Here is a 13,202-nt window from a genome sequence, read left to right as displayed (position 1 = left end):
ATTTTGTTGCTAGCTGGCGTTATTGTTGTTATAGCAATAAATGCCTTGTTTGTGTCAGCCAGTGTGTCGTTCCTTTGTTCGCGCAGAGCAAGGCCCGCCGTGATCGGCGTGCGCTCGGTAGCGTACGCGACCACGGGGTGGGGTCCGCGCGGTTTTGAACTGCGTCAGCCACGGTTAAAAGGGGAGAACGGGTTTATCTCCCCCATTTAAACCCCACACTACTAATGATCATTAATAAATAATTCTACAATTTTTGTGTTGTACTGCACACCAACTACAGTGCTCGGTGTGCATCTAAGGACGTCCACTTGAGACAGCCTGACTTTAACCCATATATGCCGAAACTTCAGAAATGTGAAAAAATTAAAAATGTTTATTTAATTTAACAACTGACAACTGTCCCTTCACTGGTGGCAATATCTTTCTGGACACCGACTTCTGAGCAGGCCTACATAGTAGGATACCAGGCAAATTCACTACCTATTACGTGTTATAAAGGTTAAAACATTTCACATCAACTTAAAAATCACATTTCCCATCACGTGCGCTGGTTTCCTTACGACAATGCGCAAAAATTATTTTTTTTTCTTGCCGAATCACAATGTAGTTGATAGGGTCGAATTTAAAAAATGGCGCCCAGAGAAGACTGGCGCACATGTTACAACCCGTGCACACGAAAAGTTTTAACTTTAGATCACCAATTCATTCTGCCAGTTACTGCACTGCACTAGTATGACTTTTCTTTGAATTTCTGAAAATAAATTGCACTTTTTTCAAGGCTATGCCTCCTTTTCAGAAAATGGAGAACTTGCGATATGCTGATACAGCAACATACTGCAATTTATCAAGTGTTATAATCCATTTTTAAAATTACTTTCATTGCCTTGTTCCCAACTCTCCACTTTCCCTCGCATGCCTATAAGCGATGGTTACGGGAAATTTAATTTTTATGGGGAACAGTACATATAACTATAGTTTGGTTTGGTTTATGGGGTTTAACGTCCCAAAGCGACTCAGGCTATGAGAGACGCCGTAGTGGAGGGCTCCGGAAATTTCCACCACCTGGGGTTCTTTAACCTGCACTGACATCGCACAGCACACGGGCCTCTAGAATTTCTCCTCCAAAGAAATTCTAGCCGCCGCGGCCGGGATCGAACCCGCGTCTTTTGGGTCAGCAGTCGAGCACCATAACCACTGAGCCACCGCGGCGGCGTACATATAACTATGAGCCCCCACCCCACTGCCTTCTGCAATACCCTTCTACGAGGGCTCTTAGGGATCTCTTGAATGAACAAACTGCTACACTCACCTCCCGTTGGTTCTCCTCGAACTTGGCAAAGGCAACAAACAGCCTCTCGTCCATGTAATCCTCGCCAAAGAACTCGACGGCACGCTCGTAGATGCGCCGTGCGTTGGAGATGTAGCCATTGTGCTCTTCAAACTTGGCATACTTGATCCAGTGGCGGACGTCCGGATGGACCATCACAAGTGCACACAGCGTTAAGGATCCCACAGCAACAAAGCTTTGCGCGCTGTCAGACAGCAGCATGAGAATAAACACTTTCTGCACGAGCACACTCTCAGTCACAATGAATACTTTCTGATTTTGTAAATAACAGCGAAGAAAAAATGACAACAAGAATACACATTAAAAGGTTTTGGTTTGGTTTGGTTTATGGGGTTTAACGTCCCAAAGCGACTAAGGCTATGAGAGACGCCGTAGTGGAGGGCTCCGGAAATTTCGACCACCTGGGGTTCTTTAACGTGCACTGACATCGCACAGTACACGGGCCTCTAGAATTTCTCCTCCAAAGAAATTCCAGCCGCCGCGGCCGGGATCGAACCCGCGTCTTTTGGGTCAGCAGCCGAGCACCATAACCACTGAGCCACCGCGGCGGCACATTAAAAGGTTTTCAATGACACAAGCAGAAGAAACATTTTGAACTGACATGCTCACTGTGCTATAATATTAAGGACCATATTGAGGACTGTGAAACAATAAAAACAAAAAAGAAAGCACAAATTAAAAGTTGTTTCTCCAGCGTTTTCTTTCATGGCAAAGAAGGACCTTCGAGAATGGCACTAAACATCATCAATGTGTTAATGCGCCACGAAAGACAGCTGCACAATCAGTGTGAGCTACAGGACTTCATCGCTTGCTCGTGAACTGGTAGGAAATTGCAGAACAGTAAAAAATAATCAACTTTTCCACAAAGCTCTTCAGGAGAATTCAGGGAAGACTGATTTCCCAGAGAACAGACAACAAGGCATAAGTGGACAATGGGAAGTCACTACATCAACAAACTTTGAGGCTTCCACAGCAAAAATACGCCTGCAATCCTTTCAACTCTCCCCTATACCCCCTTTCCCCCTTCTACACCTATGCCTTGTGGCACACCTGTTGAAAAAGAAAAAAAAAAAATGGCTGAGGCTTAACTTGGTTAAGCCTGGAGAATGCGAAGCATCATCGTGTCGCGTAATTTGGAGGCGCACAACCACAGCGACGGCGCGAGGTGGGCCCCCGTTTCTCCACTGTCGTGACGTCATCGTGTCACGTGGTGTGACGTCATGTATCACGTGATTTGGAGGCGCACAACCACAGCGACGGCGCGAGGTGGGCCCCCGTTTCTCTACTGTCGTGACGTCATCGTGTCACGTGGTGTGACGTCATGTATCACACGATTTGGAGGCGCATAACCACGGTGAAGGGCTGAAGTGGTAGCTAAAGTAGTATGCTTCGCATAAAAGAAAGTGGCTTTAAACCATTTTCAGAAAACACAGCACAAACACTAATCAATATGAGACACAGGGGATATGCAGCATTTGGACTGCTTAAAGTGCCCTCCAGACTTTTGCCGCCTCTTGGAAATGAATTTGCACCAACTCACACACAACTGTCTTCTTTTCTATAGAGCACCTACAATGCAATGAAAGCTCGCTGGGCATGGCACTCTGCCGCTGAGCTCTAGTTCGAAAATTTCACTCTCGGCCACAGCTGCCGCGTCTCAACGGAGATGAAATGCAGAAATGTCTGCGTACAGAGACCAGTGCACACTAAACAACTCCAGGTCATCATCATCATCAGCCTGACTACACCCACTGCAGGGCAAAGGCCCTTCTTATATCTCTCAATTAACGCTGTTCTTTGCCAGCTGCGGCCACCATATTCCCGCAGACTTCTTAACCTCATCTGCCCAGATAACTTTCTGCCACCCCCCGTCATGTTTGCCTTTTCTTGGAATCCACTCCGTTACCCTTAAGGACCAGCGGTTATCTTGACTTCACATTACATGCCCTGCCCAAACCAATTTCTACCTCTTGATTTCGACTAGGATGCCATTAACCCGCGTTTGTTCCCTCACCCACTCCGCCCACTTCCGATCTCTTAACGTTACACCTATCATTTTCCTTTCCATAGCTTGCTCTGTGGTCCTCAACTTAAAGGGACACTGAGGAGAAATTGAAGTTGGCTTGTATCGACAGAATACCAGCTCCTGATTACAAAAACGCCACTCATACTGACAACAAAGCTCTTGTAGCGTAGAAAAGAGCAAGAACCAAAATACAGGTATCGCCGCCACAGGCCAAACTCGCAAGTACAAGCGTGATGACATCATAGGACAAAGCAGTGTTGCTAGAACCAATGGTTCTAGCAACTCTAGGACCCGAGAAGCCACAAATCCCTGAGGCACAGCCAATGCATGTGCAAATGTCCTTGACGTTGCCAGATGGCGCCACGTGCCTGGCAGCTACGCACGCTCCTGAAGCATCGGGACATATCAGCGCCTGTTTTCCGGCGGTAGGCGGGCTCCCGGTATTCCGCTAGCGGTACCAAGGTACACGGTATGCTAAAGGTGTCTATTTGCGAGAACTTCGTTGAAGACTTCGAGAACGAGATCCATCGTAACGCTGGCAAAACGCCAGTGCAAACGTAATCGAAGCGACTGTAGCGATGGCCGCAATAGCCGATAAATGCCTTCAACGTGCGGCCGGCGGTAGCTTTCTTTTTGGCTGCTGCTAGGCCGCACTGCTGGCCGCCAGAAATCACGGAGTCTGCGGTACGTCATGCGCACGTCATGTTTCACATCACTTAGTCCTGTGTCGTCATAGGAGAATCCCAAGTTTGAATCAGAGCGGCGGGAAAAACTTTTTCAACTTCGAATCCAAATTTCTTAGAAATAAATGCATCTTTCGCTGCCGGCCAAGTGGCAACAAAGCCGTGACATGCCGAACTATCGAATTTTACTATAAAAAAAATATTAATAGTGCTCTCCTCAGTGTCCCTTTAAGGTGAACCCCTTTTCGTTATACTCCCCATTTCTGCCCAGACTTCCAGGAGGTCAGAATCAATTCAAAGCAAACCTAGCTTCGCTAACACTGAAATTACATTGTTCAGCCACACTGTTTCCATGGGTGCATGTAGCTTGTGCGGCGTTGGTTTTTACTACTCACGGGGTGTAAGAAGCTGCAAATGTGTGGAGCCCGCATTTGGAGCCCTTTGCAATTTGCGACAAGTTGGATGGAACCTTCTCACTACAAAGCAGGAAAACAATGCAAAAAACTGCCTTAAAAGATAGATGCCTCCATGTTCTTTACAGTAGCTCTGGTGAGCATGCGTTTTCGTGCGCTTGTTTTGTATGCACGAGCGCTTTAAAAGGCCTAATACCAGCTGACTTGTTTACATGACGGCTTCTTATGACAGGATTGAGTATAATTTAGACATTAAAAGCAAAGTTAAGTCAGAGTTTGGACAGTATTTTGCATAATTAACGGCCCGGGCAATTAAAAATTTTGTGTGTGCAATATTGGCGTGTTCCTCTTCAAACTCCTGAAAATTTTAAAATGCTCCTTTCCACTGTGGTTTATGGGGGCTTAAAGGGGCTGCAAAACACTGCTTGGGGGAATACCGGCTATACTTCAGGTGGGTTCTTTATGTCACACAGATGCTGACTTAAAAAGAATTACAGGAATCGATGCACAGGAACGGGAGTTATTCAGTGAAGAAATTTGAAAATACAAGCAAACAAAACGCTGCCCTCAACTCGATTTTGGCGGGGCTTCCCACTCCTATTTCGCTCTCCCAATGACGGCACCTGGCGCAACCAATCAAAACAGCCAGCCAGAGCACGTCGCGGAAGTTTGTATTCCATGGTTGCCTGCTCTCTGTAACTCGTTCTTGCTGAGGCTAGCAGCGTCGTTTCCATGCCAGAGCGCCCCTGGTGGTGTATTTTTATTTTACTTGCTTTGCAGGGCTTTTATCTAAGACAAACAAGTTGTTTTTGTTGATCTAATATAAAACGCAGACAGGTGACAAAATGTGTCTCTATTTATTCACACAATTTGCAGTATATTTACTGTTTGTCCGATCATCAAGCTCGCGCCAGGTGATGTCATATCCGCTGCTAAAAACCCGCCACTGTGTGGCGACACCATCAGAGCCATGAAGTTGTTTTTGGGAGGACATTAAAATATTAAAAAACGGAATATACGCGGTATTACCGACGCTAATAGCACCATTATAACTCACTGTATGCAATCAACAGGCAAAACAGTTAACTAAGATTGTGTTTCTGGGCCCCTTTAACGTCCCAAAGCGACTCAGGCTATGGGGGACGCCGTAGTGGAGGGCTCCAGAAACTTCGACCACCTGGGGTTCTTTAACGTGCACTGACATCGCACAGTACGCCGGCCTCTAGAATTTGTGCCTCCATCGAAATTCGACCGCCGCGGCCGGGATCGAACCTGCGTCTTTCGGGTCAGCAGCCGAGCGCCATAACCATTGAGCCACCACAATAATAATTTGTGACTGGAGCAGTTAACCCTTTCACTGCCAGGCTTTTTTACTCACAGCTGCCCACACCCTGCCGGGTTTTTTTTTGCATGCTAGTTTCCTGGAAATTTTTTGCTAGTAACGCACTAAAATGCTCTGCAGGTCATGCAGACATGTTTATTCAGGATAATTTTATAGATATTAGTTGTACTGAATCATATCTTCCAGCACCAATTGTGCCTGTCGGATTTCCTCTTCTTACGCGGATTTTTCGGTGGAAGGGGGACTTCATTGCTGTCATCACTCGACAAGGCACTTAGGTGGGCTCCTTCCTCGTTCTCATTATCATTGGACTCCGAACTCACAAGCAGTTTTGAATTTCTTTGACCGTCAAAGCGCGGACGAGTGTGGCACATTGCCTCACATGGCTGCTGTACGAAAACCAAAACGAAGCGACTCGGATGTGGAAACATGCACGCTATCTGTTGTGTAAAATTTACCCTGCAAGATCTATGCGTTTATAGCGTCTCTCCATAGATGGCGCTACATGTTTGCATAGTTTTTTTTCTTACACGAGTATTATTGGGAGCGGCAGGGGGTGAGTTAAAAAGCCAAAACGAGTTAACTCGGGAGAGGCAGGGGGTGTGCATATGTGGTAGCCCGAGTTATCTCGGGAGTGGCGGTGAAAGGGTTAAGGGGGGACACTGGTCTTGAAAAGAAAATTTTATTAATTTAGTCATAGTTATGAAATTTTCAGGGCACATGTATTTTTGTGCGCTGATTCTAGATATGTCGATTAATTTCATGTAAAACAATTCCTTGAGCACTTCTGCACTTTTTCTGCAAGTATTTTGCGGAGAGTTTTGAAGAAAATTTGCTGCAGGAAACTCGCTGAAATGTATGCCATTGGGTTCTCTTGACACCAAGGAATACAATAAGGGTAAAATTATCATCCTGGCTCTCACAGAGGGTACTGAAGCTGCCACTTCACACACAGGAATACACATTTTCCTTCTCATTTCTCAAGCGACAGCTTCAAAACTCTATAACTTAAGTTCTGTGATAGGCAGGAAGACAATTTCACCCTTATTGTATTCCTTGGTGTCAAGAGAACCCAATGGTATACATTTCAGCGAGTTTCCCGCAGCAAATTTTCTTCAAAACTCTCTGCAAAATACTAGTATAAAAAGTTACATAAGTGCTCAAGAAATTGATCTACATGAAATTAAATGACATATCTAGAATCAGTGCACAAAAATACATGTGGCCTGAAAATTTCATTGCTATGGCTAGATCAATAAAATTTTCTTTTCAAGACCAGTGTCCCCCCTTAACTCGGGAGAGGCAGGGGGTGTGCATATGTGGTAGCCCGAGTTATCTCGGGAGTGGCGGTGAAAGGGTTAAAGAGAACAGCTGGTGACCCCGGGTCCACTTCCTCTGTGGTGTTACCCCAAACATGAAAGCACGGAACTTGCACAGGCGGCAACAGGAAAGGATATATCGTTCGTAGATCTGCCTGGCCCGGTCGAGTTCCTTGTAGCGCAGCTCGAAGTTGATGTACGTCTGCCAGGCCTGCTCGTGGGGCTCCCACTCCATCCAGCGCTCGAACACCTGGCGAGCCCCCGCGATGTTGCCCAGCATCTCCTCCATGTAGGTGTACTTGTACCAGAGCTGCTTGACCCGGGGCAGGATGGACACGGCCCGGTCCCACAGGTTGCGCGCATGGTTCACCTGGCGATTCCTGCACGGACCGCAGGTCTTCTGAGCAACGCAAAGCGCACAACGGTGATGCTTCTGCACGACTCCTGGCGGTGGTGGTTGGTTTGTAGGGGGCTCTCAGGCTATTCGTATTGTGACGAAGACGAAGCTGGCAGTGGCGCGGGACGGAGCGCTCGCGCTAGGCCAGCGGCCATTAAATCATCTCTTGTTCATGGTTCACCACGTCTCGTTCTTTGGCTCGCCGCCACGTTACAGTATCATTACCCGCAGTTCACACCTTGTTACTGCTATCCCTTTGCTTCGTCAATATAATATCTTATCCGTTAGAAATTTATTTGATTACAACCTAGCCATCATGTTTTTTAGATTAATGAACAACGCACTTTCTTTTCAATTTATTGACAAATGTTTTTTGACAAATTGTAACCCTACGAGATTTGCAGCTCAAAAAAAATTTCTTGCTTCCCCAAGTTTTCACTAATTATGGAAAACGTCATTCTCATTTTGCATGCATTTCCCTGTGGAATAATTTACCCCCGAGTTTAAAATCGCCTATGTCTTTGTCTATGTTTTGAATCGAATTTAAAAAGTTTCCTTTTGCAGCAAAATGTGGAGTGAACTGCTTCTATTCCCTTTAGAAAATGCTTGTCCGTAATTATTTGCTAGAAATTTCTACTTTGTTTTTTGTGTCTTGACAACTGTATCCTTGTATTCTCAATTGTTTCTTTATATGTCTTTTCACAACGCTATATTTTGTACAATACTATTTATAGTGGGTTGTTATTCTTGTTTTGCTTGTTTGTTTGTTTTTCACCCTGCTAATCTATTTCATTCTCATTATAAAAATATTACTTATTTAAATTACAATTGTTTTTTCAGCTAATTGTACCTGTCAGCGATGCTGCTTGTTTTTTATTCAAGTTAGTATTAATCTACCGGGGGTCCCGTGACAGTCGCTTGACTTTGGGACCCTCGCCTGTATACTGAATTTCTGTAACCAATTTGTACACAATTCTTATCTTATCTTAAAAAAAAAAATAAAACAACAGAAAAAGAGAGGAAGTGCAAACCGCAGACTGCCACATAAAAAATTAACACCTTAAAGGTCTATAGACACCAAAATTTTGCCTGCGTGCTTTCCTCTTTCAAAACGACGCGCCAGACATTGGTATACCCGGAGAACCCCATGGTATTCGCCGACAACCAATGAATAATTGATAATTGAATTTCTTCGCAACAAAATAAACGGAAAAAAGAGAAAGTGCCAACCGCAGACTACCATAACAAAAATTAGCACCTTAAAGGACTATAGACACTAAATTTTTGCTTGCGTGTTTTATTCTTTCAAACGACACGCTAGACGTTGGTATACATGGAACACCTTGTGGTATTCGCCGACAACCGCTAAATAACTGATAACTGAATTTCTTCTTGGTGCTGTTTTGGTTTCATTTTCCTCAACCGAACGATGGCTGTGACATGTAGTTGATGTTTAGGTCACCTGAGGCACAAAAAACAGCAATATAACTGTTGATGCGTCGTATGGTGTAATACTAGCTATTGAAGCATGCTGGTTTAAGTGCTGTAGTGAGTTAAAACTACGTGTCAACATTCATACGGCTGTTTTTTCATGCAGAATGTGACCTAAACATCAAGTACACATCCCAGCGATTGCCCGGTTTATGAAACCGAAATCGAAACAGCATGAAAAAAGAAATTCAACAATATATTGTTCACTGGTCGCAGGCGAAAACCAAGCAGTGATCCATGTATTCTAATATCTGAAGCATCATTTGAAACAAGAAAACACACAATACACACACAAACACACAAGCTTGGCAAAACTTAGTTTTCAGCAAGCTAAGTTTTCTGTGAGCATTAAAAAACCAGTTGAAAGAATGTCTTCAAACCCCCCAGAATCCCTTCCTTTGCTGATTGTTCACGACCAACAAACGAGATGGCGCCACCGGTGCGATAGCTGACAGAGCAGCTTAATTTCCTTCGTCGTCGCCGCAGACGATGTGAATATCCGACTTATTCTGTTCGAATCAGGTAAGTACCCCAAGCAAATGGGGTATTAAACAATTCTGCCGACCAAATGCCATTTCTATGCGAAATTTGAGCTCGAACAATGTGCCCGTTTAGCTGAAAGAAGCATTTTACGGGGCGCGTTTATTTCCGCAACAGTCGATACTATCCCCTGTTCATGCCATGCATACAATATAGTGCACATTTGCCTTTCATGCCACAAGTGCCACTGGTAGCTAGGAGACTGTTTCCACATGGTCGGCCACCTTTCCAAGAACTGTGTAGCAATACGGGTGCCGTGAGAAACCTGCCAAGTTGTCTTCTTGGTCTAAATCACCTTCCTACTTGTGGTGGCCAAATAACTAGCGAATTTCTTGGGCTTGACTGTGCTTCACCTTGAGGTTATTCATTACTTTGATCTAAGTATATCTTCTGTTGTGCATGTATTTACCTAAATATAAGTCATAAGACACTGTTGCATAGACGGCGTTTCTGAAGGCATGAAGACATACAGCACAGGGCATGAAGAAAGGAGATACAGTTCCAAGAACAGTTTTGAAAACATCACCACCCTATTAGAGCTTAAAGCACTCCATGCTTTAAACAAACCTATGGGATGGTGCGACCTGTCATTTCAGCAACTCCAAGCTGTTTTCCTTCTTTCACTGGGTATGATCGCGCTTGCTTGACTCAAGGCTTCGCACAAGGCTATTTAAGGTAAGGCAACTCGATCAATTTCACTGCAGCAGCTTTAAATGGTCAACGAGCAGTCATGTTATTCAAAGTCTGGTGAATTAAAACTGGCGACGTCTTAGTAGCTTGCTTGAGTGCCCAAAAATGAGAAGTGGCTATAAGGGGAGCCAAATGTATACAAGTGCACGACCAAAAACTGGGCGAGTTGGTGCGCGTTAAGCATCCTTGAACACCGCGAAAGGACCAGAATGAGCAAAGAAAAGACAAACGCAGCTCTTACTATCGGCTGAAATTTTATTTGTTTAGGAATCAAATTTCAGTTGATTGACAGCGCTACGTTTGACTGCCCTTGCTCGTCCCGGTCCTTTCACGCAGTTCAAAGATGCTTAGTGAACAAATGGAAGTGCTCGAATGAGCAAAATGAGAGCAAATGAGCTTTCCGATAAAAAAGGTGGAAAAAAAATGGAGACCATTACTCACTTCATTTCCAACTCTGCATACTTCAGCCAGAGGGTAACATTTCGGTGGTCCACATCCAAAGCACGCTCATACACAGAGCGAGCCCTGAAAAAGAATGCAGAGAGAGAAATTCACAACCAGTGGTCACTTCGTGATGAAACAAAAATCCAGCGCACAACAGCCGGGCTTCCTTCAAGTCACCCAATGCACTTCATCTGTGGTACATCAGAAGCTGAACTGAGTAGGGGCGAAATAGTAAGCGTCCGGATGCGAATTCTTATAAGTTAACATTAACTTAGCATCATTTAAATATAACAGGCAAAGACCAAACCTATGCCATGATTCCCAGTACAGTACTCGTTCTTTAGCCTTGCTGGTAGTAAGTTTAGGAATTCAAACAAACTACACGAGGCAGTCAAGACACACAAGAACAGATTTAGACCACACCTACCTCTGTATTTCTTTCTGACTCTCTTCCCACTGAGCATACTTAACCCAGTTGCTGATGACAGATCGGTTCTTGCGGATGTTGTCCTCAAAGCCCTGCAAAACAATCACGGAAGCATCAGCAGAGAGATCGCGTGTCGTTTAAACTAAAAAGACCACTCAACAGCCTCTTGAACGTTTAAATCTCACCTTTCGTTTCCTGAGTTGATACTCGGCAAGCTCTTCAGGATCGGAGATCTTTTGCTTGGGCGGCTAGAAATCGAAGAAAAGGGTGAGTCGGTACAGACTAGAACGCGATGCGTTGAAGCTTAATCATTCACATTCGTGGTACATACCGGCGGAAGGATCTCCAAGTCCCTTTCCTTGGCTTCCCGAAGAAGTTGCTCGGCTGTGATTTGTATCTCAGCCGGTGTCTTGTTCTTGACCTGAGAAATGAAGCGTTTGAGGTCCAGGAGACAAAAACTCGTGACAGGAGTCAGGGAACAGACTTCACGCTTGGAACGTTCTCGTATATTTAGAAGAAATGTATCAAAATATATAGCGAGTGAAATCCAGGTACAAGGATGTCAAAGCAACTGCGCGTCAATGCTCACCTTAGCAACCTTCGGGATCTTCTGGGGCTTCGTTCCGCTTGAACTAGCCATGGTTGCTTGTAAATGGAAATATAAACAGCTATAAATGTGCACAGGCGTTGATGTTTCAAGGAATCAGCGATGTTGTAACAAAAATATCATTTACGCCAGCGTCAAAGCGACGAAACTCTGCACAGTCTGCTCACTGCATGCAAGGCGCCATGACTGAGGCGACGCTGCGAGCCCTGGCGGCGAAGTTAAGCGTAGTGAGCTAGAAATGTCTACAATAATATAAGTAGGGTTCTTTAGTATTTCTTAAGGCGTTATTAATTGAAAATAACGAGAAACGCTAAATAATTTGACTTACACATCAAGTTATCTTAAACTAAAAAAATAAAAAAAAAACATTAGAGGGCAATAGCTTCTCACGCGCATTAATTGCGCGTTTTAAGCCTGACAACAGTCATTTTAGACAAAAATCGCCAAAAAAATTTTAAAAATTTTGCGGTTACGTATTTTTTGAAGCCGGAAACGAGCTCGGCGCCATGTTGTCTGGGCGCGCTCCTCATTTCTCCGCGCGCGCGATTCAAACCCAGCGAAGGAGCTGGCCCAAAGAGACCCCTTGGAGACATCGGAAATATTCGTATGAGACATTCGGCTGCTTCCAGGTATTGCTCTTTGCCGCGTCGTCTCCGCTTCATTCCTGCTCTCTTGTTCGAACGAAACAGTCCGGCCTTGCATGGTTCATCGGTTCAACGTAGTCATCGTGTTAATCGCATGGCTAGAAGGTTCATTTCACCAGATGAGGTGAAGGGCACAAAATTTTAGTTGCGTGAAACTGTGTATAAATAAACAGCTGCTGCCAAAACATAGCAGAAGAGGAAACCAAATCTGGTGTACACTTTGAAGAGCATTCTTGTTTGTGTTTTTTCTTTTCTGATATAAACTGTTACACATGGTGCCACTGAAATAGAACATGTTACTCTATGCCGTGTGTCGACTCTAATTTCTTTTTTTTTTATGCTGTGCGTCTTGGATCGCTCAGTGTATTTCATGATATGCTTCCGAACCAACTATTCCACCTTAATGAAGTGTAAATTACTGCCTTTAAACTTAAGCTTCCTGAAATGTTTTAGTATATGGCTTGTTTTAGTATCCAGCTTGCTGGCACGATGCTTATATTTGAATGGCACTCTGCAACACTATTTGAGAGCTTAATGTTTTTGAATGGACAGCTGTCAGATGTGCTCATGAGGTTGTAAAAATTAACTAGAATGAGTTTAGATCTTCATGCATGAGATCCCTGAGCAAGGTTATTGATGTTGGGTTGTTTGCAAGCTTATGCTCGCATAGAAGTGTCCCACATACTGGCAACACTTTATTTGCGCTCTCTGGTGGATAGCACAAACCTCTCAGTTTTATGCTGAATGAGTGTGCATGTGTCTGATTTCGGCTGAGTCATGAACAATGCTGTCATGCATGGTCACACCCCACCTTGGTGTTCAACTTGCCTT

At 44.5% G+C, this 13,202-nt stretch overlaps 1 protein-coding gene across 1 annotated transcript in view; it reads right to left on the bottom strand.

Moving 5' to 3' along the window:
* Positions 1–11,923, bottom strand: part of crn (pre-mRNA splicing factor crn) — a 36,748-nt gene extending 24,825 nt beyond the window's left edge. The window contains exons 1-7 of the mRNA XM_089558460.1: positions 11,710–11,923; positions 11,452–11,541; positions 11,306–11,368; positions 11,121–11,212; positions 10,691–10,774; positions 7,270–7,511; positions 1,310–1,488 (exon numbers count right to left, since the gene is read on the bottom strand). Of these exons, the coding sequence (XP_089414586.1) occupies positions 1,310–1,488; positions 7,270–7,511; positions 10,691–10,774; positions 11,121–11,212; positions 11,306–11,368; positions 11,452–11,541; positions 11,710–11,760 (801 nt within the window). The 5' untranslated portion in view covers positions 11,761–11,923. The remainder of the gene's footprint in view (positions 1–1,309; positions 1,489–7,269; positions 7,512–10,690; positions 10,775–11,120; positions 11,213–11,305; positions 11,369–11,451; positions 11,542–11,709) is intronic.
* Positions 11,924–13,202: the final 1,279 nt, after the last annotated feature.

This window comes from Amblyomma mixtum, chromosome 8, assembly GCF_055824585.1.
Source record: "Amblyomma mixtum isolate Tamu chromosome 8, ASM5582458v1, whole genome shotgun sequence".
Classification (NCBI taxonomy): domain Eukaryota; kingdom Metazoa; phylum Arthropoda; class Arachnida; order Ixodida; family Ixodidae; genus Amblyomma; species Amblyomma mixtum.
This window is presented reverse-complemented; position numbering and strand designations above follow the sequence as displayed.